Source organism: Mandrillus leucophaeus, unplaced genomic scaffold (genome assembly GCF_000951045.1).
Source record: "Mandrillus leucophaeus isolate KB7577 unplaced genomic scaffold, Mleu.le_1.0 Scaffold7, whole genome shotgun sequence".
In the NCBI taxonomy this organism is placed as follows: Eukaryota; Metazoa; Chordata; class Mammalia; order Primates; family Cercopithecidae; genus Mandrillus; species Mandrillus leucophaeus.
The window spans coordinates 4675233-4700428 of record NW_012107585.1 but is presented as its reverse complement, the minus strand read 5'-3'; the positions used below and the strand labels follow the sequence as shown (position 1 = coordinate 4700428).

General features: G+C 42.1%; 1 protein-coding gene across 1 annotated transcript in view; it reads right to left on the bottom strand.

The window, feature by feature from the left end:
• CCDC60 (coiled-coil domain containing 60) overlaps positions 1–25196 on the bottom strand; it is a 205499-nt gene that overhangs the window by 4887 nt on the left and 175416 nt on the right. Inside the window, exons 8-13 of the mRNA XM_011964410.1 lie at positions 21995–22079; positions 18620–18691; positions 15837–15899; positions 15021–15146; positions 8050–8181; positions 5716–5905 (exon numbers count right to left, since the gene is read on the bottom strand). Of these exons, the coding sequence (XP_011819800.1) occupies positions 5716–5905; positions 8050–8181; positions 15021–15146; positions 15837–15899; positions 18620–18691; positions 21995–22079 (668 nt within the window). The remainder of the gene's footprint in view (positions 1–5715; positions 5906–8049; positions 8182–15020; positions 15147–15836; positions 15900–18619; positions 18692–21994; positions 22080–25196) is intronic.

The window sequence follows — 25196 nt, the reverse complement described above, 5'->3', positions numbered from 1 at the left end:
AGGGATTGCAATCCTAGTCTCTGATAAAACAGACTTTAAATCAACAAAGATCAAAAGAGACAAAGAAGGCCATTATATAACAGTAAAGGAATTGATTCAATAAGAAGAACTAACTATCCTAAATATATATGCACCCAATACAGGAGCACCCAGATTCATAAAGCAAGGCCTAGAGACATACAAAGAGACTTAGACTCCCACACAATAATAATGGGAGACTTTAACACCCCACTATCAACATTAGATCAATGAGACAGAAAGTTAACAAGGATATCCAGGACTTGAACTCAGCTCTGCACCAAGCAGACCTAATAAACATCTATAGAACTCTCCACTCCAAATCAACAGAATATACATTCTTCTCAGCACTACATTGCACTTATTCCAAAATTGACCACATAGTTGGAAGTAAAACACTCCTCAGAAAATGTAAAATAACAGAAATCGCAACAAACTGTCTCTCAGATCACAGTTCAATCAAATTAGAACTCAGGATTAAGAAACTCAATCAAAACTGCACAACCACATGGAAACTGAACAATCTGCTCCTGTATGACTACTGGGTAAATAATGACATTAAGGCAGAAATAAAAATGTCCTTTGAGACAAATGAAAACAAAGACACAACGTACCAGAATTTCTGGGACACATTTAAAGCAGTGTGTAGAGGGAAATTTATAGCATTAAATGCCCACAGGAGAAAGCAGGAAAGATCTAAAATCGACACCCTAACATCACAATTAAAAGAACTAGAGAGGCAAGAGCAAACAAATTCAAAAGCTAGAAGAAGACCAGAAATAACTAAGATTAGAGCAGAACTGAAGGAGATAGAGACGGGAAAAAACCCTTCCAAAAAATCAATGAATCCAGGAGCTGTTTTTTTCTGTGAAAAGATTGACAAAATAGATAGACTGCTAGCTAGACTAGTAAAGAGAGAAGAGAGAAGAATCAAATGGATGCAATAAAAAGTGATAAAGGGAATATCACCACCGATCCCACAGAAATACAAACTGCCATCAGAGAATACTATAAACACCTCTATGCAAATAAACTAGAAAATCTAGAAGAAATGGATAAATTCCTGGACACATACACCCTCCCAAGACTAAACTAGGAAGAAATTCAATCTTTGAATAGACCAATAACAGGCTCTGAAATTGAGGCAGTAAATAATAGCCTACCCACCAAAAAAAGTCCAGGACCAGATGGATTCATAGCTGAATTCTACGAGAGGTACAAAGAGGAGCTGGTACCATCCCTTCTGAAACTATTCCAATAATAGAAAAAGAGGGAATCCTCCATAAGTCATTTTATGAGGCCAACATCATCCTGATACCAAAGCCTGACAGAGACACAACAAAAAAAGAGAATTTTAGACCAATATCTCTGATGAACATCAATGCGAAAGTCCTCAATAAAATACTGGTAAAGCGAATCCAGCAACACATCAAAAAGCTTATCCACCACGATCAAGTCGGCTTCATCCCTGGGATGCAAGACTGGTTCAACATACGCAAATCAATAAATGTAATCCATCACATAAACAGAATCAAAGACAAAAACCACATGATTATTTCAATAGATGCAGAAAGGCCTTCGGCAAAATTCAACAGCCCTTCACCCTAAAAACTTTCAACAAACTAGGTATTGATGGAACATATCTCAAAATGCTAACAGCTATTTATGACAAACCCACAGCCAATATCATACTGAATGGGCAAAACCTGGAAGCATTCCCTTTGAAAACTGGCACAAGACAGGGATGCCCTCTCTCACCACTCCTATTCAACATACTGTTGGAAGTTCTGGCCAGGGCAATCAGGCAAGAGAAAGAAAGAAAGGGTATTCAATTAGGAAAAGAGGAAGTCAAAATGTCCCTGTTTGCAGATGACATGATTGTATATTTAGAAAACCCCATCGTCTCAGTCCAAAGTCTCCTTAACCTGATAAGCAACTTCAGCAAAGTCTCAGGATACAAAATCAATGTGCAAAAATCACAAGCACTCCTATACACCAATAACAGGCAAACAGAGAGCCAAATCATGAGTTAACTCCCATTCACAATTGCTTCGAAGAGGATAAAATACCTAGGAATCCAGCTTACAAGGGATGTGAAGGACCTCTTCAAGGAGAACTACAAACCACTGCTCAACAAAATAAAAGAGGACACAAACAAATGGAAAACATTCCATGCTCATGGATAGGAAGAATCAACATCATGAAAATGGCCATACTGCCCAAGGTAATTTATAGATTCAATGCCATCCCCATCAAGCTACCAATGACTTTCTTCTCAGAATTGGAAAAAACTACTATAAAGTTCATATGGAACCAAAAAAGAGCCCGCATTGCCAAGTCAATCCTCAACAAAAAGCACAAAGCTGGAGGCATCATGCTACCTGACTTCAAACTATACTACAAGGCTACAGTAATCAAAACAGCATGGTACTGGTACCACAACAGAATTATAGACCAGTGGAACAGAACAGAGCCCTCAGAAATAACATCACACATCTACAACCATCTGATCTTTGAAAAACCTGACAAAAACAAGCAATGGGGAAAGGATTCCCTATTTAATAAATGGCGATGGGAAAACTGGCTAGTCTTACGTAGAAAGCTGAAACTGGATCCCTTCCTTACACCTTATACAAAAATTAACTCAGGATGAATTAAAGACTTAAATGTTTGACCTAAAACCATCAAAACCCTAGAAGAAAGCCCAGGCAGTACCATTCAGGACAGAGGCATGGGCAAAGACTTCTTGACTAAAACACCAAAAGCAATGGCAACAAAAGCCAAAATTGACAAATGGGATCTGATTAAACTAAAGAGATTCTGCACAGCAAAAGAAACTATCATCATAGTAAACAGGAAACCTACAGAATGGGAGAAAATTTTTGCAATCTACCCATCTGGCAAAGGGCTAATATCCAGAATCTACAAGGAACTTAAACAAATTTACAAGATAAAAATAAACAACATCATCAAAAACTGGGTGAAGCGTATGAACAGACACTTCTCAAAAGAAGACATTTATGCAGCCAACAAACAAGTGAAAAAAAGCTCCTCATCACTGGTCATTAAAGAATAGCAAATCAAAACCACAGTGAGATATCATCTCATGCCAGTTAGAATGGCGATCCTTAAAAAGTCAGGAAACAATGTTCATCCATCCAATTACTCATTGAGTCTTTCAAATGATAGTTATTGAGCACCTACTATGAGTTAGGCAGTATTCTGGCAATCTGAATACTGAATAACTCAGACAAGTTTCCTCTTCTCCTCAACGAGACTTGATTCTGAACAAGGAGACAGGAATCAGTATAATAAATATATATCCTAGAATATAAAGCAGTATGAGAAGCCCAAAATAGATAATGGATGATCAATTTCATCTTCAAAATTTTCCACAATGAGCACATATACAGCAAGGGGTGAGGGATTTTTTTTAAAAGAGATCCACCTGCCTTAAGACCTGATCACATCTGAACCATCTCCTTAGGTTAGACCTAAGGTAGATTAGACCAAGTAGGTTATTCAAGGATGGATTCCAAAACTACTCTCACATTCACATAACACTGAAATACACAAAGCTTTGACCCAACCTTGATCATGAATCAAAGAGATAGAAAATACACACACACACACACACACACACACACACACACACAAACACACACCGTCTTGGGTGTGAGAGCCAATTGTGTGAGAGTAATTGGATGAATGATCATTAAAAAGTCAGATGCTGGAGAGGATGTGGAGAAACAGGAATGCTTTTACACTGTTGGTGGGAGTGTAAGTTAGTTCAACCATTGTGGAAGACAGTGTGGTGATTCCTCAAGGATCTAGAACCAGAAATACCAGTTGACCCAGCAATCCCATTACTGGGTGTATACCCAAAGGATTATAAATCTTTCTACTATAAAGACACATGCACACATATGTTTATTACAGCACTATTCACAATAGCAAAGATGTGGAACCAACCCAAATGCCCACCAATGATAGACTGGATAAAGGAAATGTTGCACATATACACCATGGAATACTCTGCAGCCATAAACAAGGATGAGTTCATGTCCTTTGCAGGGACATGGATGAAGCTGGAAATCATCATTCTCGGCAAATTAACACAGAAACAGAAAACCAAACACATGTTCTCACTCATAAGTGGGAGTTGAACAATGAGAACACATGGACACAGGAAGGGGAACATCACAAGCTGGGGCCTGTCAGTGGGTAGGGGGCTGAGGGAGGGATAGCATTAGGAGACGACAGGTTGATGGGTACAGAAAATCACCATGGCACATGTATACCTATGTAACAGACCTTCATGTTCTGCACATATATCCCAGAACTTAAAGTATAATAATAATAATAATAATGATAATAATAAAAGTTCTGTGATGTTCTCACTAGGAAAAGAGCTTGCTAAATTTTATTAGGGCTGTGAACTCACCTCAAATAAAAGAGGAGCCCCTAGTACTTCCTCTTCTTACCCATGCAGGGACTAGCTTTTCCAAGTCTTCCATAACTTCAAGTGGATGTTGGACCCCAAAACTGGTGAGTAGGAGGTGGAAGTTGCCCTAGAGTTAGTTTTGGCCTAACCTGCTAGAGTCTTTCCTGAAGGAGCCTCACAGGGCATGGGGAGTAGAGTCTTGGCATTCGAATTTGTCTACAAGGTCATCCCCCTCCTTCCACTCCTAACCTTGCCCTCATTAACACACCCAGGTCATTCTGTGGAAGGGCCCGCCTGGTATGAAAATGTCACATGCTCCATAGCCTGTCAAGGCCTGGGAATTTGACTTCTTTACCAGGAGGAAGGCATTGAAGGTCCTGTTAAAATGCACGTATGCCATCCAATAAAATTAAAGAAGTGACTTCATTAACCTCTTACTGTGGAGTCCTTGTATTGCTGCTGCCTTTTGACAAAGTACCAGGAACTTCTTCTGGTGATAATGGTGAATGACTACTGAAAACTGTTTAGTGGCTCCTAAATTTTTGTCTTGACCTTCAAAGGTCTGCACAGACTGACCTCTCCAATCCCCTGGGAACTATGCACTCCTTGCCTGCTTCCCTCCACACTCATTGACTGCCAGCGAGTTCTCCCAACAAGTCAAGTCATGTGCTGCTTTGGGATCTTTGCATACACTGTCTTCTCTTCTTGATCTGCTCTTTCCCTTTCTCTTTATGGTGCCGTCTTCTCACAGTTCAGGTCTCGCCTTAAAAGTCACCTTCCCAGTTGCCTGAGTTAAGGTAGATCCCTTCTAACTTACTTACATATGGGGCTCCTCAAACTGTATTGTGCATACGAGACACCTGGAATCCCATTAAAATGTAAACTTGGAGTTGGCAGATTGACTTGAAGCCTGCAATTCTGCATTTCTAACGAGCACAGGTGAGGTCCATGCTGCTGGTCCATGGACCACATTTTTAGTAGCAAGATAAAGGACTCCTTATGATTACTGCCCACTTTTTTATGCCACCCCAAAGCCTCTGAGTTTCCAGGGGGTACCATTTACATAGAACATAATCTCCCTTGCAGTTGGAGTTGGGCAACCAGGTAATGGAACAATCCTTCTCCTATTAGAATATGAGCTCCATAAATGCAGGGGCCTTTGTGTCCCCAGCACTTAAACAGTGCCTGAGTGTTGAGAGGTGATTGAATGAGGACATCTGAGACACTGTGGAGGGGAGGGAGGTGGTGGTTACCTCAATAGCCACAGCGATGTCAGGGGAACACAGTTCCCAAATCCTCAGATCCTGCAGCACCTTCAGGAGGACGTGGGGTCGAATCCGCAAGTCCAGGTTTTCTCCAAACTTCTGCAGTTTCACCAGGATCTTTTTGGCAGGGCGGAAGTTCTTTAAATCCTCTGGCAGTTTGGACAACAGATCAAAGTACCTTCAATTCCAAGAGGAGAGGGCAAGTTAGGAAGCTGCTGGAAGATCTGAGCACCTACGGCCATCCATCTCTGCTTTGTCTCTCTGCTACGCTGTGATGTCTCCAGGGCAGCAGGATTCTTTATCTAGGGGCCTTTCCTCTGTGGCCCACAGATCAGGCACGTCTTTACTTTTAGGGGTAGGAAAAGATGGAGAATGACTTGCATTTCATTACAAAATAAAACAAAGGTACGATTTCAAGGGATGTATTTGTAATTTTTCTATCAGACAATGTGAAATGTTAGAAGAAAGGAATGGACTTTGGGATCTGAAACTTCTCTCTTGAGGGTTAATGAGGTCGGGGTGGGTGTACACACATCTATGAGATGTCTTCTAGGATGCAGGAGGCTCTCACACCCAAGATGGTGTGTGTGTGTGTTTGTGCGTGTGTGTGTGTTTGTGCGTGTGTGTATATATTTTCTATCTCTTTGATTCATGATCAAGGTTGGGTCAAAGCTTTGAGTATTTCAGTGTTGTGTGAATGTGAGAGTAGTTTTGGGATCCATCCTTGAATAACCTACTTGGTCTAATCTACCTTAGGTCTAACCTAAGGAGATGGTTCAGATGTGATCAGGTCTTAAGGCAGGTGGATCTCTTTTTAAAGAAATCCCTCACCCCTTGCTGTATATGTGCTCATTGTGGAAAATTTTGAAGATGAAATTGATCATCCATTATCTATTTTGGGCTTCTCATACTGCTTTATATTCTAGAATATACATTTATTATATTGATTCCTGTCTCCTTGTTTCGAATCAAGTCTCGTTGAGGAGAAGAGGAAACTTGTCTGAGTTATTCAGTATTCAGATTGCTAGAATACTGCCTAACTCATAGTAGGTGCTCAATAACTATCATTTGAAAGACTGAATGAGTAATTGGATGAATGAACAACTACAACTGAACATCATCCTTACTAGGCTGTGGTTTGTTTGACTTGATTTTAGTGTTACTATGGAGGGCAATTACTTCCCCCATAATAATGACAGAAATTCCATCATTAGATTTGTGGGCTGAATCTTACTGTGGGAGGACCAGCATTAATTTCCTTCCGTAATACCTTTATGTGAATTAGTTCGTAACATGCTTTCCTCCTCCCCCCAACTTCCCTCCCACAGAGGGAAGAGGGTTTACAGAAGACCCTTTTCCCCCTTTTATAAGAGGATCCCTCTTATATGACTCATGTATCTTCAGGGCCAGACATTGCTTGTGAGAAAGTGATGTTCTGGGATGTGAGGTGGCGTAGAAGTTCCCACAGCTCTGCAAAGACTCCAGCGACCTGCTTGTAAGTTGCTGTTTTGCATTATAAAACTCATGGAGGGGATTCTGTGTACATTTTTTACTTTCTCATCTTAGTCTTAGATCTTAGTGTATTCACCCTGCTAGGATGGGGTTCGGGACACCACAATTCAGTAGATTCCAATTCTATATTGCAAATGAGCATACAGACTGATGTTAGACAGGGGTTCGAATCCTAAATTCACCAGTTAACTGATGGTGTGAACTTTGACAAATGAATTTAACCCTCTGAGTCTCTGTTTCCTTGCTTGTGAAATAGGGGTTAATGTGTACCTTTCAGGATTATTTTGTTGGGAGGATAAAATAGACAATTTATGAAAATTGCTTATATAGTAACTGCCATCCAGTAATCACTCAATTCATGTTGCTTTTTTTGTTGTTATTTATCATCACCCTTGTGCTGTGGCACAGTGTTTCCAGGATATGCCTGCCTAGTTTTGCATTTTTTAGGGATTACATTACTTGGGGGATGCAGTGATCACCCCATAGACCTTGGAATCTGTAGAAAATTTCAGGTTGATATGCCTCATCTGCCTGTCCCACAGGGCCTGGCAAGTCTGAATCAAACAGCAGGTAAATATGGAGAACACAATGGGTTGGATTATCTGTGATTTCAGAAACCAGGAGTTTTGGGCCTGATTGTGCTCTGGATTTAGTGTGTCTAGGGGGTGGGGGATCCTACTGGTGGCCAATGACAGTTTTGGAGTAATGCCTCTCTATGCCTTGAAGGAGAGTGGAATCAGTTGTGATCTTGTAATAACAACACCCTGTCCTCTTCCAGGGACCATCTTATGTGGTTCTTAGGATATTTACCAGTGGTCTGCAATTTCTTCTGCATCTCCTTTTACTACAGATATGTGATGTCTCATTTTTGCTATGTCCTTTTGAAAATTAGAGACAAGGACAAAAGCACGGAACTTCTGGATACCTCTTTCTTCTTGGCGCCTACAAGGTTGTATGAGAAAGAGAGAGAAGAATAAGATTCCCTCCTCTTATAACCACCCTAGCTGACCTTTGAGATCTGACTTAAACGCTTTTTCCTTCATGAGGCTTTTCTTAACCCTGTCAGCTAGTCTTTAACTTAGGCTCTTGCTTTTGCCACAAGAGGATACAGCTCTCTCCAAGGTCCTGAAGCACTATTTTCCAGTTATTTTCCTAATAAACTTTTTATTAGCTTTCATTCTCTTCCTACTTCTGATTGTATTTACACAGCTTTTCAGTCTCTAAGATGAGGAATAATAATGATTCCTATTTGTCAGATGTGAGAATTAAATGATATAATGTGTGTCAAGTGTTGAGCTTCATGCCAGACACACGGTAGGTGTTAACTCGTGCTGTTTCCTCTCTTCTCCACTCCCCTTATCATTTTGTGCCTATGTTCTGTCTCTCCAATGAGACTTTATATGATAAATATCACCATGTCACCCCACTGCATACAGCTTTCAATGGCTTTTCAGTTTGCTCAGAATAAATTATTCTCCAAGACTCTAAATAATTCAGCCCTCACATTTTCCGGCTTTATCCCCATCCTTTCCATCCCTTCTCTTCCAGAATTTTATCCTTTGGGTCATGATCAAAGTCTCTGAGATAAAGCTCAACCTCCACAGCTGGGCTATCACAGCCTTTTATAATCTGGCTTGTCTAGCTCTCCGATAACCTTGCAAACACCCTATGCCCCAGCCACACCTGACTACTAGCAGTTCCCTGGCTGTCTGTGCCCCTCTGACTTCTGAGACCTAGAGCTGTTGCTTTTCCTTGAAACTCTCTTCCACCCTACTTTTCCAGCATGACTTTTTAAAAATTTGTTTTAGATTTGGGGCTACATGTGAAGATTTGTTACACAGATAAACATGTGTCACGGGGGTTTATTGTACATATTACTACATCACCCAGGTATTAAGCTCTGTACCCAATAGTTATATTTTCTGCTCTTCCCCTCCTCCCACCATACCCCCTCAAAGTAGACTCCGGTGTCTGTTGTTTCCTCCTTTGTGTTCATAAATTCTTATCATTTAGCTCCCACTTACAAGTGAGAACATGTGGTATTTAGTTTTCTGTTCCTGCGTTAGTTTGCTAGGATCATAGCCTTCATCTCCGTCTATGTTCCCAAAAAATACATGATCTCATTCTTTTTTTATGGCTGCATAATATTCCATGGTGTGTATGTACCACTTTTTTTTATCCAGTCTGTCATTGATGGACATTTAGATTGATTCTGTGTCCTTGCTATTGTGAATAGTGCTGCAGTGAACATTCACATGCATGTGTCTTTATGGTAGAATGATTTATGTTCCTTTGGGTAGTATATACCCAGTAATGGGATTGCTGGATTAAATGGTAGTTCTGTTTTTAGCTCTTTGAGGAATAGCCATACTGCTTTCCACAATGGTTGAACTAATTTACACTCCCACCAACAGCGTATAAGGATTCCTTTTTCTCCACGACCTCGCCAGGATCTGTTATTTTTTGACTTTTTAATAACAGTCATTCTGACTGTTGTGAGATGGTATCTCCTTGTGGTTTTAATTTGCATTTCTCTAATGATCAGGATGCTGAGCTTTTAAAAATATGCTTCTTGGCCACATGTATGTCTTCTTTTAAGAAAGTGTTTGTTCATATCCTTTGCCCACTTTTCAATGGGTTGTTTTTCTCTTGTAAATTTCTTTAAGTTCCTTACAGATGCTGGGTATTAGACCTTTGTCAGATGCATAGTTTGCAAATATTTTCTCCCATTCTGTGGGTTGTCAGTTTACTCTGTTGATAGCGTCTTTTGCTGGGTGGAAGCTCTTAAGTTCAATTAGATCCCATTTGTCAATTTTTGCTTTTGTTGCAATTGCTTTTGGTGTCTTTGTCATAAAATCTTGCCCATTCCTAGGTCTGGGATGGTATTGCCTAAGTTGTTTTCCAGGGACTTTTTAGTTTTGGGTTTTACATTTAAGTCTTTAATCCATCTTGAGTTGATTTTTCTGTATGGTGTAAGGGAGCGGTCCAGCTTCAATCTTCTGCATATGGCTAGCCAGTTATCCCAGCACCATTTACCGAATAGAGAGTCTTTTCTCCATTGCTTGTTTTTGTCACCTTTGTCAAAGATCAGATGGTCACAGATGTGCAGCCTTACTCTGGGCTCTCTATTCTGTTCTATCAGTCTATGTGCCTGTTTTTGTACCAGTACCATGCTGTTTTGGTCACTGTTACCTTGTAGTATAGTTTGAGGTCAGGTGATGTGATTCCTCCAGTTTTGTTCTTTTTGCTTAAGATTGCCTTGGTTACTCAGGCTCTTTTTTGGTTCCATATAATTTTTAAAATAATTTTTTTCTAGTTCTGTGAAGAATGTCTTTTTGGTAGTTTGACAGGAATATAACTGAATCTATAAATTGCTTTGGGCAGTATAGCCATTTTAGTGATATTGATTCTTCCTACTCATGAGCATGGGATGTTTCTCCATTTGTTTGTGTCTTCTCTGATTTCTTTGAGCTGTGTTTTGTAATGCTTATTGTAGAAATCATTCTCTTCCCTGATTAGCTGTATTCCTAGGTATTTTTTGTGGCAGTTGTGGATGAAATTGCCTTTCTGATTTGGCCCTCAGTTTGGTTGTTATTGGTGTATTGGGATGCTAGTGATTTTTGTACATTGATTTTGTATCCTGAAACTTGTTTGTCAGCTGAATGAGCTTTTGGGCTGATACTATGGAGATTTCTAGATATGGAATCATGTCATCTGCAAGCAGAGATAGTTTGACTTCCTCTCTTCCTATTTAGATGCACTTTATTTCTTTCTCTTGCCTGATTGCTCTGGCTAAGAATTCCAATACTACAATAAATGGAAGTGGTGGGAGAGGACATCCTTGTCTTGTGCTGGTTGTCAAGAGGAATGCTTCCAGCTTTTGCCCATTCAGTATGATGTTGGCTATGGGTTTGTCATAGATGGCTCTTATTATTTTGAGGTATGTTCCCTCAATACCTAGTTGATTGAGAGCTTTTAACATGAAGCGATATTGAATTTTATCAAAAGCCTTTTCTACATCTGTTGAGATAATCATGTGGTTTTTGTCTTTAGTTCTCTTTATATGATAAATCATATTTATTAATTTTTGAATGTTGAACCAACCTCATATCCCAGGTACAAAGCCTACTTGATCATGGTGGATTAGCTTTTTGATATGCTGCTGGATTTGGTTTGCAAGTATTTTGTTGAGAATTTTTGCATTGAGGTTCATCAGAAATATTGGCTTGAAGTTTTCTTTTTTTGTGGTGTCTCTGCCAGGTTTTGGAATTAAGATGATATGGCCTCATAGAATGAGTTGGGAAGAAGTCCCTTCTCCTTAATTTTTGGAACACTTTTTGTAGAAATGGTACCAGCTCTTGTTTTTACATCTGGTAGAACTTGGCTGTGAATCCATCAGGTCCTGGGCATTTTTTTGGTTGGTAGGCTATTTATTACTGATTCAATTGTAGAGTTTGAAATTGATCTGTTCAGGGAATCAGTTTCTTCCTGGCTCAGTCTTGGGAGGGTGTATGTGTCCAGGAATTTATCTGTCTCTTCCAGGTTTTCTAGTTTGTGTGCATAGAGGTGTTTGTAGTAGATTCTGATGGTTGTTTTTATTTCTGTGGGGTCAGTAGTAACATTCCCTTCATCATTTCTAATTGTGTTTTTTGGATCTTCTCTGTTTTCTTCTTAATTAGTCCAGCTAGTGGCCTATTTATTTTATTATTCTTTTTCAAAAAATCAACTTCTGGATTTGTTTGTCTTTTGAATGGTTTTTCATGTCTTGATTCCCTTCAGTTCAGCTCTGATTTTTGTTATTTCTCATCTTCTGCTAGCTTTGGGGTTGGTTTGTTCTTGCTTTTCTAATTCTTTCAGTTGTGAAGTTAGGTTGTTAATTTGAGATCTTTAGAACTTTTTGATGTGGGTATTTAGTGCTATGAGTTGCCCTCTTAATACTGCCTTAGCTGTGTCCCAGAGATTCTGGTATATTGTATCTTTGTTCTCATTATTTTTGAAAAACTTCTTGATTTCTGCCTTAATTTCATTATTTACTCAAAAGGCATTTAGGAGCATGTTGTTTACTTCCCATGTAATTGTACAGTTTTGAGTGATCTTCTTTGTGTTGACTTCTATTTTTATTGTGCTATGGTCTGAGAGTGTGTTTGGTATGATTTTGGTTCTTTTACATATATTGAGGATTGTTTTATGTCCAATTATGTGGTCAATTTTAAGTATGTGCTATGTGGTGATAAGAAGAATGTATATGTTGTTGTTTTTGGGTGGAGACTTCTGTAAAGGTCTGTCAGATCCATTTGTTCCAATGCTGAGTTTAGGTCCAGAATATCTTTGTTAATTTTCTGCCTCAATTATCTGTTTAATACTGTCAGTGGAGTGTTGAAGTCTCCCACTATTATTGAGTGGGAGTCTATATCTCTTTGTAGGCCTCTAAGAACTTGCTCTATAAATCTGGGTGCTCCTATGTTGGATGCATATATATTTATGATAGTTAGGTCTTCTTGTGGAATTTGAACCCTTTACAATTATGTAATGCCCTTCCTTGTCTTTTATGATCTTTGCTTGTTTCAAATCTGTTTTGTCTGAAATTAGGATGGCAATGCCTGCTTTTTTCTGTTTTCCATTTGCTTGGTAGGTTTTCCTTCATCCCTTTATTTTGAGCCTATAACTGTCATTATGCATGAGATGAATCTCTTAAAGACAGCATACCGTTGGGTCTTGCTTTGTTATCCAGCTTGCCACTCTGTGAATTTTAAATGGTGCATTTAGCTCGTTTACATTCAAGGTTAGTATTGATATGTATGGATTTGATCCTGTCACTGTGCTGTTAGCTGGTTATAATGCTGGCTTGTTTGTGTGGTTGCTTTACAGTGACACTGGTCTGTATGTTTAAGTGTCTTTTTATATTAGCTGATAGCAGTCTTTCCTTTCTATATTTAGTACTCCTTTCGAGATTTCTTGGAAGGCATGCTTGGTGGTGATTAAGTCCCTCAACATTTGCTTATCTGAAGAGGATCTTATTTCCCTTTCACGCAGGAAGCTTAGTTTGTCTGGATATGAAATTCTTGGTTGAATATTTTTTTCTTTAAGGTTGTTGAATATAGTCCCCCAATCTCTTCCGGCTTACAGGGTTTCAGCTGAGAGGTCTGCTGTTAGCCTGATGGGGATCCCTTTTTTGGTGACCTGCCCTTTCTCTCTAGCTGCCCTTAACATTCTTCATTTTGACCTTGAAAAATCTGCTGATATGTGTCTTGGGGATGACCTTCTTGTGTAGACTCTTGCAGGAGTTGTCTGTATTTCCTGAATTTGACTATTGGCTTCTCTAGCAAGGTTGGGGAAGTTTTCATGGATGACATCCTGAAATATATTTTCCAAGTTGTTCAGCATGACTCTTTGGGTTTGAATTCTAGCTTTACTACTTAGCCACTGGAGAACCTTTGATAAGAGGCATCTCTGAGCTCACTTTTATCATCTACAAAATAAGTCTAATGATAGCACCTACCTCATAGGATTGTTGTGAGCATTAAATGATATGTAAATACAAAGCTCTTACATCCATGACTGGTACATAGTAAGTGCCCTGGGAATATCATCTATGTTTATTAAACTGAAAATACTGTTTCCAGCTGTGTGTCGTGGCTCATGCTTGCAAACCCAGCATTTTGGGAAGCCAAGGTGACAGGACTGCTTAAGGCCAGGAGTTTGACACCAGCCTGGGCAACATAGCAAGACCCTATCTGTAAAAAAATACCCCAAAACCAAAAAACAAAACCAAAAACCTTAGCACTTGAGGCTGCAGTAAGGTATGATCATGCCACTGAACTCCAGCCCATGTAATAGAGCAAAACCCTGTCTCAAAAATAAAATAAATAAAATAAAATAAAATAAAATAAAATGCTGTTTCCTCCAAGGAGATCTTTCTGAGGGCTGTCCTGGGCGAGGCGGGGCATCCCTTTTGTGTTCCCTTAGCAGGTTGCTTCCTCCCACAACCTCCAGACACCTGTGTGCTAATTTCCTGTTTACTTTTCCATCTTCACTACTGGACTGTTAGCTCCCAGAAGGAGAGGGCAAGGATTAGTCTTCTCCAAATCCTAGCCTCAGAGCATTCAGCCCATCAGTGCTGTGAGAATGAGAGTGCAACGGGCCATAATGCAAACTTTGTTGTATAGATACATTTATTGGGGCGGATGGTCTCTGGAGTCAAGGGGTAAGCTAGAAAGGGAAGAAATTATTGGGTTGTCAGAACAGAGAACAAAAACTTTCAATAGCTTTCTGGTGCTCTTAAAATCAAATCCCACATCGTAACTCTGGCATTTGTGGCTTGCATGATGCAGCCCTCATCTACCACTTGTCCATCCTCTTCAAATTATCCATGTCCCTTCTGGACTTGGGACTTTGCATGCACTTTTCCTTCTACCTGGAACGTAATTCCACCTTCTCATCACACTGCCGGCTCTTCCTTATCCTTCAGGACTCATCTGAAAGTCACCTCCTTAGAGAGGTCTTCCCAGATTTCCCAATCTAGATTAGGTACCTATCCTGTCTATATCTCTCTCTTGTAGCACCCTGTTCTCTTACTGTAGGACAATGATTATAATTTGTACCTACATATTTATGATGCACTTATTTTGTTTCTGCCCATATTTTCCAGAAGACTGTGAGCTCCCTGAGGACAGAGAGCAAGCTCTTCTTTGTGATATAGCCCCAGCACCTGGCACCTGGCAGGCATATAGTAGGTACCCAGTGAATGCCCTTCAAATGAATGTACATATGTGTGCCCTTACTTCATGAGGATTTCCATCTTGTCCTGCAGGCAGAAGCCAGCCTCCTGGGCTACGCTGTAAAACTTGGCCCTCATGCTGTTACACACCCCACTCTTGTACTGGATGTTGATGTCACAATTAGTGCGGCTGTGGACACAGATAAGAAGGGCTTGGGGAATGGAGCCCAGGGATATCCCCTAGTAACCTGGGTCCCACTCTGGCCCCCCTTGGCCCCAAGGTGCTCTGCCTGTAGGACTCCCTGTAGCCACCTGGGTTCTCTGCCCTCACCTGGAGCCTTCCTAAGCATCCCCCTGGATGTAGGAAGGACAGATCTTCCCAATAGCATCAGGATGGTGGTTCAGACCCTATTAAATGAGCCCACGGTGAGACAGCTGGTCACTGGAGCCCAGCGAATGTTAAGGATGGGAGATGGAATTTGGAGCTGGGAGATTCAGGCTCAAAGTCCAGTTCCACCACTTCTTAGCTGTATGGCCTCAGGCAAGACATTTCACGTGGCCAGGTTTCTGTCTGCTCCTTTGTAAGATAGGATAATGCCCCTGCCTCATAGGATCGGTTTTGAGGAACAAGGAAGGTAATGAAGACAGAATGCTTTTCATGGTGCCTGGCACAGCGGAGGAGTTTCTTGCCATTGTCTGCATTGCTGCTCAGCTTCTTGACTATGAGTCCCTAAACCTGGGGGATCCCTTGTCCTTCAGCATCGTCTATGGCTTTAGGGAGTCTGGTCTGCATTGGGTCATTTCCACACCCCTGGAATATAGAGGGTGTGGTCACCACATTCCCTGTTGTGTGGCTCCTTCCATTGCCCTCCTGGCTTACTTTTTAGACTTCTTCTGTACTGGTTGGATGTGGCTTTCTGCACTTGTACTGCTGGATCTCTCACTGAAACACAAAAGGATGGTTTCAAGTTGCTCAGAGTCTGCTTTTCAAGAAAAGGGTGTCCCCAGGGCTCCATGGCACCTGCTAGCTTCCAGGATTCAGGCAAGGGAGGTGGTGCTAATCAAGGCACCAGTCACAGAACTCTTTGAATTTCTTCCCACCTCTTGGCCTTTCCTCCCGCCATATCCCTGCCTGGAGAGTCCTCTTTGTTTATTTTTGACCAACTTAAATCCTATCCTGCCTTATGGTCCACAACAAGTCCTACAGTCCTATCTGAACTCTCCTGTCTAGTTTTGACCTTCCGCCTCTGCATATTGTCAGGATTATGTCTTTTCTGGATCTCAGTTTCATTTGTGTAAAACTGTTCTTTTGTCTGGAGGGTGAATTGGCTTAGGACCTTTCCATACTCCTCTCCATAACCAACACTTAACACTGGGCCAGGTGCAGATTTAGTGAAGCCCAACACCCATTTTACCCCTTGTCAGTCTGTGAGCAAGCAGCTCCCTTCTGGATGGTCAGTTTCCTCATCTGTGACCCATCAACTCATCAGGCCAGCCAACCCTTTCTAGGTGTGGATGATTGAATCCTCATATGGATACACCCTCCTGTGACTCTGCCTGGGCAAGCTTCCTAGAGGGGGATGAGGAGCCCCTACCCCTGCCCACCACCCCCGCTCACGCCTTTCTCCAGGATCCTTGTTTAGGGACTTGGGCTTTCAGCACCATTGTCTAGCACCTTTGCGCTGACCGTGTTTCCCCTTCTTTCTTCCAAATGCTTGGAAAACTGACCACTTTATCTGTGTGGCTCTGGGGGAGGGGGTAGTAAGACTGTTTTCCTTATTAATAGGATGTGTGGGTAACCTTTTGCTTCTAGTCCTGTGGCATTTGGGACTTCTTTCTCCAGACCCCTCCCCATAGAAAAGGTCCTGGCCTTTGCTGGTTTCCCCAGAAGCTCACAGGACTAGATGTGGAGGTCTTAGGCCTAGTGGGCAAATCCTCATCCTACTTGGGTAAGAAGCAGGCCCCCATTAACAATATCCAGAAAGCCTTGATTTTGGATTCCAACCAGCTGCCCTAATCCCTGCAGATGAATTCTTTGGGGGAGCGTGGTGGCCCTGACCTTCCTCCTGTAGATGGCTCTCTTCTTTTCAAGAGCTTTGACAGTGATTGAGGGAGGAGGTGGGAGGTAAGGAAGGTGGTGTTATTAGTGAGTGATAAGCAAGAGACAGAAATAAGCAGCAAAAGACGCTTCTGCCTGTCTCACTCTGCGCCCCCCGCCTGGCCCTCTTTGAGTTTTAGCTGCACTGGTCTTTGCTTGGTGCTCCTGAGCTTCCTCCCGCCCCAGGACCTTTGCACATGCTATTGCCCCTGCTTGGAACAGCATTCCCACCTTTTCCACCTCCTAGTCTAGTCAATTCTCCTTTGTCCTTAAGTTCTCAGCTTAAACATCAGACTCAGTGTTGGTTAGCACCCAGTACCCCTACTTCTTTTTCAGAACACTTCACAGTCATGATGTTATGGCTAGCTGTAGGATTATCTGAGAAATGTTTGACTCTTCCATTAGATCAGCAGTTCTTAAGCCTGGGTAGAAGTCAAGGGGTCCATGAATGCAGATGGGAAAAAAGTTGCATCTTTAGTTGAACTAACCTTCAACCAAAATGGAAATTGCAGGTATTTGCCTATCACATTACAATTGTGAGAGATAGTTTGAAAAATCATTTATACTCAACACTGATCCAAAATTACAGGAGTTGAGTTTTGTTATATAATGCATTGTGAAAGACACACATAGATTACCATATTCCAAATTTGATTGTAATATAGCAATCTAGATTACTATAAATTTCTTAGTGATCTTTTGTAATGTATAGTATGCATTTAAAAACATCTTTCTTAAAGGAGTCCATAGGTTTTCTCAGACTTCCAAGGAGTCTATGGCATAAAAGGTTATAACCCCAGCCCAGACACAGAGATCCACGAGGGCAGGCTGGGTTTGTTTGTGTTTGTTTCATTTGCTGCTGAATCCCCCAAACCTAGCACAGTTACTGGCACAGATGGGGAATCTAAGAATGTTCTCTAAATGGTCAGGGCTCATGCCTGTAATTCCAGCACTTTGGGAGGCCGAGGGAGGCAGATCACTTGAGGTCAGGAGCTCAAGACCAGCCTGGCCAACATGGTGAAACCCCGTCTCTACTAAAAATACAAAATTAGCAGGGCATAGTGGTGCGTGCCTGTAATCCCAGCTACTCGGGAGGCTGAGGAAGGAGAATCACTTGAACCCAGGAGGTGGAGATTGCAGTCAGCCGAGATCACACCACTGCACTCCAGCCTGGGTGACAGAGCAAGACTCCATCTTGAAAAAAAAAAAAAAAGAGAATATTCCCTAAATGAACAAATAAATTGGGGGAAGATCTCCACCTCCCCCATTATAAATTACCCAAGTAAAGAGAAAGAGACATGGTCTTGTACCACGTCCTCCCTACCTCACTTCTCCATGACTAGAAGATTTTAACTTGATGGTATATAATTGCTGGGGAGAAATACCTGAATTCTCACCCCTGGCCTTGCAGTAAAGGGGCTTGTTTCTAATGAGGTCATAAGAAGGAAAAAGTTCCCTCTTCCCTGTGCCACTTTGCATGGTCTGGGGAGGAGCGTCCCTGTAGTGGCCCCTGTAACTGTGGGCTGCCTTCCAAGGCACCTGCTGCAGGCTCCAGGCTTTCCTACCTTGATTTGTGGGTGGTCTGCATTTCCTTATAAGCAGAATTACTCTTGTTTTGTTTCAGCACTGACAAGAGGCTGCAAGGCAAAACGAATCCTTTAACAAGCCGCTGAATTCATGAAGCTTTTGTGCAGTAACTACGTGTGGGAGGGGGGGGAATTCTCTTTCTAGAGCAAGAATCTTCAGCCTCTACTGAGCCTAGCACTCACCTGGAGAGTTTGCTAAGAATACAGATTCCTTGGCCACGTTTTCTGGGACTTGAATCATTGGCCTGGACGGGGGCCCCAGAAGGTGCATTTAGATCACACACACAGGTACACACACACACCCTCTCCTAAAATTCCCCACCACACAGAAAATACTGTGAAATAATGCCCACCTGAAGTGCTTGTTAAAAAAATATAGCTACTGGCCAGGTGTGGTGGTTCATGCCTGTAATCCCAGCACTTTGGGAGGCCAAGGCGAGCGGATCACTTGAGGTCAGGAGTTCCAGACCAGCCTGGCCAACATTGCAAAACCCCGTCTCTACTAAAAACACAAAAATTAGCTGAGCATGGTGGTGCATGCCTGTAATCCCAGCTACTTGGGAGGCTGAGGTGGGAGAATCGCTTGAACCAGGGAGGCGGAGGTTGCAGTGAGCCGAGATCGTACCACTGCGCGCGCGCGCGCGCGCGCGCACACACACACACACACACACACACACACATATCTTATTACCTCTGGATATTCTGATTCAGTGGGTTCTGGGATGAGGAAGGATAGAAATCTGTATTTTTCACAAGTAACCAAACTCCTTCTGATCTTCAGGGACACTACTATAAGATTTTAAGGAAAGGCTGTATTTTTAGATGACTAGGGGGCAGCCCGGCCTGGAGGCTGGGGGCTAGATATACTGGCTTGTGGGGATTTCTGAAAGCCCCACAGTTCGATATCAGCCTTGATGGGAGCAGATTTGGGATCTCAAGTGAGACAGGAATCCAGCTTCTAAAGTGAGGGGCAAAAGAGAATCTGCAGCTTTTCCTAACCGTCTCTCTGTAGCTCTGTATTGAAGCTTCAATATCTGCTGCCTTAGCAAAAGATTAGGGAGATTTTTTCCCCAGAGGAATTAATGAGGAAGGGAAACTTCAACACATTCTTGCTCTGTAACCATGGTTATTTATCATTAAATTGAAAGCAGAGGCCATGTGATGGGTCTCATGAGAACCAGGTTCTAGTGTGGTTTTGTCTTTGAAGACCTTATGGAAGTCACTGCTTGTTGCTCTTTGACATCTGTGAGATGGGGTCATGGTAATGGTGAATGCACCTGTCTCAGCAGGAGAAGATTCCGTGGGGCAACATGTGTGGGATGAAAGTAACAACCGTCCTCACCACCATCCCCACCACCAACCTCACTGCCATTTATTGAATACTTACTCTATGCCAGGCACATGGTAGTATGTTATATAAATGCATTATCTGATTAAATGCTTAAAATGTTTCATTGAAGTAGATGTTATTTCCATAACATTAGTAATATTTTACAGGGATAATATCATCTAGTTCTCACTAGAACCCTTTGGGATAGGCTGCTAATGAGCCTCATCTTACAGACTGAGAATCAGACTCAGAGAGGTGAAGCAACTTGCCCAGCATCACCTGGCAATTAGTCACGGCCATGGAGACTGACCTTCGTTTGTCTGGTTCCAAAGCCAATGCTTCGATGTGGCACAATCTCGTTTTATAGATGAGAAAACTGAGGTTTTGAGAAAGGCTAGATGACTTGTCCAAGGGCCGCAGGTTTTGGATCCATGTCAGTCTGACTCCAAAGCCAGTGCTTGTGCTATGAGTTCTTACGAAGGAAGGAACCTCATTGAGCTGATGCTTCATTATTATTGTCTGTCTCTAATGCTTATAAATCAGGCACAGCAGTGGGGGCCTTATGGGTCAAGGTTGCCTCTGAGCGCCTCCAAGTGCCACCTTCCAGAGAAGCCCCAATGAGAGTCGAGGCAGCCGCCAGCGAATTCATCGTTCGCAAGCAGAGGTGAGGTGTGATGCATGTGAAAGTGCACAGTGAACTGTAATTATGGTAATAACAATAACCAATAAGTCATAGTTGGCATCCCAGTGGGCTGAAGGCAATGATGGACCTCTTCTAGTGCGTCATTTATTTCCACAAAGGAATTTGCTTACTCAAAGGAATCCACACTTAGGAAGGGAACTCCGGCTCTAGGCTGTGTGCTCTCTGGGGCTTTTAGAGGTCAGAAGTGTGGTGGACGAGGCTTCCCACCAGAAAGAGGATGTCTTAGGTTCAGGTCTGATAGTACCTCCTTATGAGCCAATCATATCAGTTGCCAGCTTGAAACTTCAAAGGATTCCTGCTGCTCTTAGAATAAACACCAGAATCCTTGAGTTTCATCCCTTTTTGGCTGCATTCCAGTTCCTTGAAGGTGTTGTGGTCCCTTTTGACCACATTTGCACACTATAATACTCTCTTCCCCACCTCCCTACCTACCCATGCCAGCCTTATCAGGCTGGCTCATTTACATGCTTCATCCAAATCTCAGCTTAAAGCTTCTTCCTTGGAGGAAACTTCTCTGATCCCCGTCCCCAACCCAGACTAGGTCAAATGCCCTTATTATTTGTTCTCACAGTTTCAAGCTTTCCTTTCATGGACACTTTTCACAATAATAATGAGTACACAGCCCGTACATGTTCATAAGTATTCACTCAAAGCATGAAGGAATAACCAGAAGATTCCTGAGAGGCAGTGTGGCTGAGTGGCAAAGAGAAGAATGGTTTTTGGAATTAGAAATATCTGGATTTGCCAGGTATGGTGATTCACACCTGTAATCTCAGCATTTTGGGAGGCCGAGGTGGGAGGATTGCTTGAGCCAGGAGTTCGAGACCAGCCTGGGCAGTATAGTGAACCCTGTCTGCAAAATAAAAAAAAAAAATTAGCCAGGTGTGATGGTGTGTGTCTGTAGTCCCAGCTACTTAAGAGGCTGAGTTGGGAGGCTCACTTCAGCCCAGGAGTTGGAGGCTGCAGTGAGCTATGATTGTGCCACTGCACTTCAGTTTGGGCAACAGAGCGAGACCCTGTCTCTAAAACAAAAGTAAACTGGTAAGAAAGGTCTAGATTAGAGTCATGACCTTATCATTCACTAGCTGAGTGACCTTGAACTAGTCACATAGGCTCTCTGGGCCTCATTTCCTGATTTGTAAAATAAAGATAATAGTACCTGCCTTGTAGGATTATTGTAAGAACTCAGAGAGGTGATACACATAAACAACACATCTCAGTGCCTGTCACAGAGAAAATGCTCAACAGCTGGCAACTACTACTGTTAATGTGATTGCTATTATTCTAAGCTTTATTTGCCCCAGGAGTCAAGAGCACATACCTGGGTGCTTTCCTTTGCATCCCATTTTCTATCGTGATTGTCCTCCGGGCATCTTCCCGAACCATCTCCAGGAGCTTCTGCAGATCTGATGAGAATATGAGAGGTCACTCTTGACCAGAAGCCACCCCTGAGACAGGATTGTGCAGGACAGGGTGCAGCCCCCAAGCTGGGGTCACCTCTGCTCCTGAGGGTTGGGGATCTGGAGAGGGATTCCACTGGGGTCCAGAAGAGGTGGCTCATAGTGTTGGGCTTGTTGCAACTCTAACCATGCCATGCCCCTGCTTAAGAACGGTCAGTGGCTCTCTGTGTTACCTTTGGCTAATGCCTGTAATGCCAGTACTTTGAGAGGTCAAGGTGGGCAGATCACTTGAGGCCAGGAGTTCGAGACCAGCCTGGCCAACATGGTGAAACCCTACCTCTAAAAAAATACAAAAATTAGCTGGGTGTGGTGGTGGATGCCTGTAATCTCAGCTTCTTGGGGGGCTGAGGCATGAAAATTGCTCAAACCTGAGAGGCAGAGGTTGCAGTGAGCTGAGATCGTGCCATTGCACTCCAGCCTGGGTGATACAGTTAGACTCTGAATCAAAATCATAACAATAATAATAAAATAAAAATAGAACTTAAATAAATTCTTTCAACACGGCCTGTGAGGCCTGCCAGGACCCAGCTACTCTTTTTCTCCCCAGTTTCATCTCCCTTCCCTTCCCCACCTTCGACTCTACTGCAGCCGGAAAGAACTGTTTCCAAAGCTGAGAAGAAATCGTCTTGCTCAGGAAAACCCTCTGTGGTCTCCACAGGCCTGAATTTTTAAACCAGCAATCCACAGGCTGAATTCAGCTTACAAATGTGTTTTATTTGATTCCATGCGGATGCCAACCTGGAAGATTTCACATGAAAATCGAGACCTCCAGCTTCCCTAGAAGAGAGTCTGAGATGGGACTGCACTGCCCCCATTTCTGCTGCATGCTGGACATGCCTTTAGATAGGCGACTGTTCTCCATTTCCCCACAGCTCCCACCACTCCTCCTTGCCTTGACCTAACTTTTATTTTCATATTTAGTATTGATTTTTGACTGGGTGCAGTGGCTCACACGTATAATCTCAGCACTTTGGGAGGCCAAGGTGGGAGGATTGTTTAAGTTCAGGAGTTTGAGGCCAGCCTGGGCAACATGGAGAAACCACCGTCTCTACTAAAACAAAAATATAAAATATTAGCTGGGCGTGCTGGGGTGCACCTGTATTCCCAGTTATTCAAGAGGCTGAGGTGGGAGAATCACCTGAGCCTGGGAAGTCAAGGCTGCAGGGAGCCAAGATCATACCACTACACTCCAGCCTGAACAACAGAGTGAGACCCTGTCTCTGAAAAAAGAATAATGTTGATTTTTGTATAGTGTAGAAATATTTCTTCATACCTGACTGTTACGGGTTGAAATGTGTGACCCTCTCTGCCAAGATATGCTGAAGTCCTAATCACCAGGACCTCAGTTGATGACCTTATTTGGAAATAGGGTCACTGCAGATGTAATGACCATTGTGTCATTTAACAATGGGGACACATCTTGTGAAATGCGTCACTAGGCGATTTTGTCATTGTGTGAACATTATAGAGTGCACTCACACAAACCTAGATGGCGTAGCTTACTATACACTGGGCATAGCTTACTATACACTGGGCATAGCTTACTATACACTTGGTATATACAGCTTTTTTGTTCCCAGGCCACGAACCTGTACAGCATGTTACTGTACTGAATACTGTAGGCAATTATAACACAACGTTAAGTATTTGTGTATCTAGGGATAACATAGAAAAGGTACAGCCAAAATAGGGTATAAAAGATAAAAAATAGTACACAATAGAGGGTACTTACCATAAATGGAGCTTCCAGGACTGAAAATTGCTCTAGGTGAGTCCGTGAGTGTGTGGTGAGTGAATTCGAAGGCCTAGGACATTACCGTGGACTTTATAAACACTGTACACTTAGGCTACACTAAATTTACTAAAAATGTTTTTCTTTCTTCAATAATAAATTAAACTTAGCTCACTGTACTTTTTTAAACTTTATAAGCTTTACATTTTTTAAACTTCTTGACTCTTTTGTAATAACACTTAGCATAAAACACAAACACATTGTATATCTGTAAAAAACGTTTTTAATATCCTTATTCTATAAGCATTTTTCTATTTTTAAAAATTTTTTACTTTTAAAATATTTTTGTTAAAAACTAAGGACAGATGCGGTGGCTCATGCCTGTAATCCCAGCACTTTGGGAGGCCGAGGTGGGTGGATCACCTGATGATGGGAGTTCAAGATCAGCCTGGCCAACATGGTGAAACCCTGTCTACTAAAAATACAAAAAAAAAATTAGCCAGGTGTGGTGTCAGGTGCCTGTAATCCCAGCTACTTGGGAGGCTGAGGCAGGAAAATCACCTAAACCCGGGAGGTAGAGGTTGCAGTGAACCGAGATTGTGCCACTGCACTCCAGCCTGGGCAACATGAGCGAAACTCCGTCTCAGGGGGAAAAAAAAAAAAGAAAAGAAAAGGAAACTAGGCCACAAACACACACATTAGCCTAGGCCTATACAGGGTCAGGATTATCAATATCGCTGTCTTTCACCTCTACATCTTGTCCTGCATAAGGTCTTCAGAGGCGGTAACAAGTAACACACGTGGAGCTGTCATCTCCCATGGTAACAATGCCTTCTTCTGGAATATCTCCTGAAGGATCTACCTAGGGCTGTTTTATGATTCACTTTCTTTTTATAAGCAGAAGGAATACACTCTAAAATCACAATAGAAAATAAAGTATAGTACTTACATAAACCAGTACCATAGTCATTTTATCATTATCAAGTACAGTACTATGTACTGTACATAATTGTGTTATACTTTTATATGCAGTACAGACCTGTGAATAACATAGTGTGCTATGATATCATGATGACTAAGATATATTAAGCAACAGGAATTTTTCAGCTTCACTCTAATCTTATGGGATTACTGTTGTATATGTGGTCCATTGTTGACCGAAACATTGTTATGTGACACGTGATTGTAGTTAAGTCAAGGTGATGTCATCTTGGAGTAGGATGAACCCTCTATCCAATGACTAGTGTCCTTATAAATAGGAAAGAGAGATACATAGGGAAATGGTGGCTATGTGATGACAGGGGCTCTAGATTCAAGTGATGCATTTATGA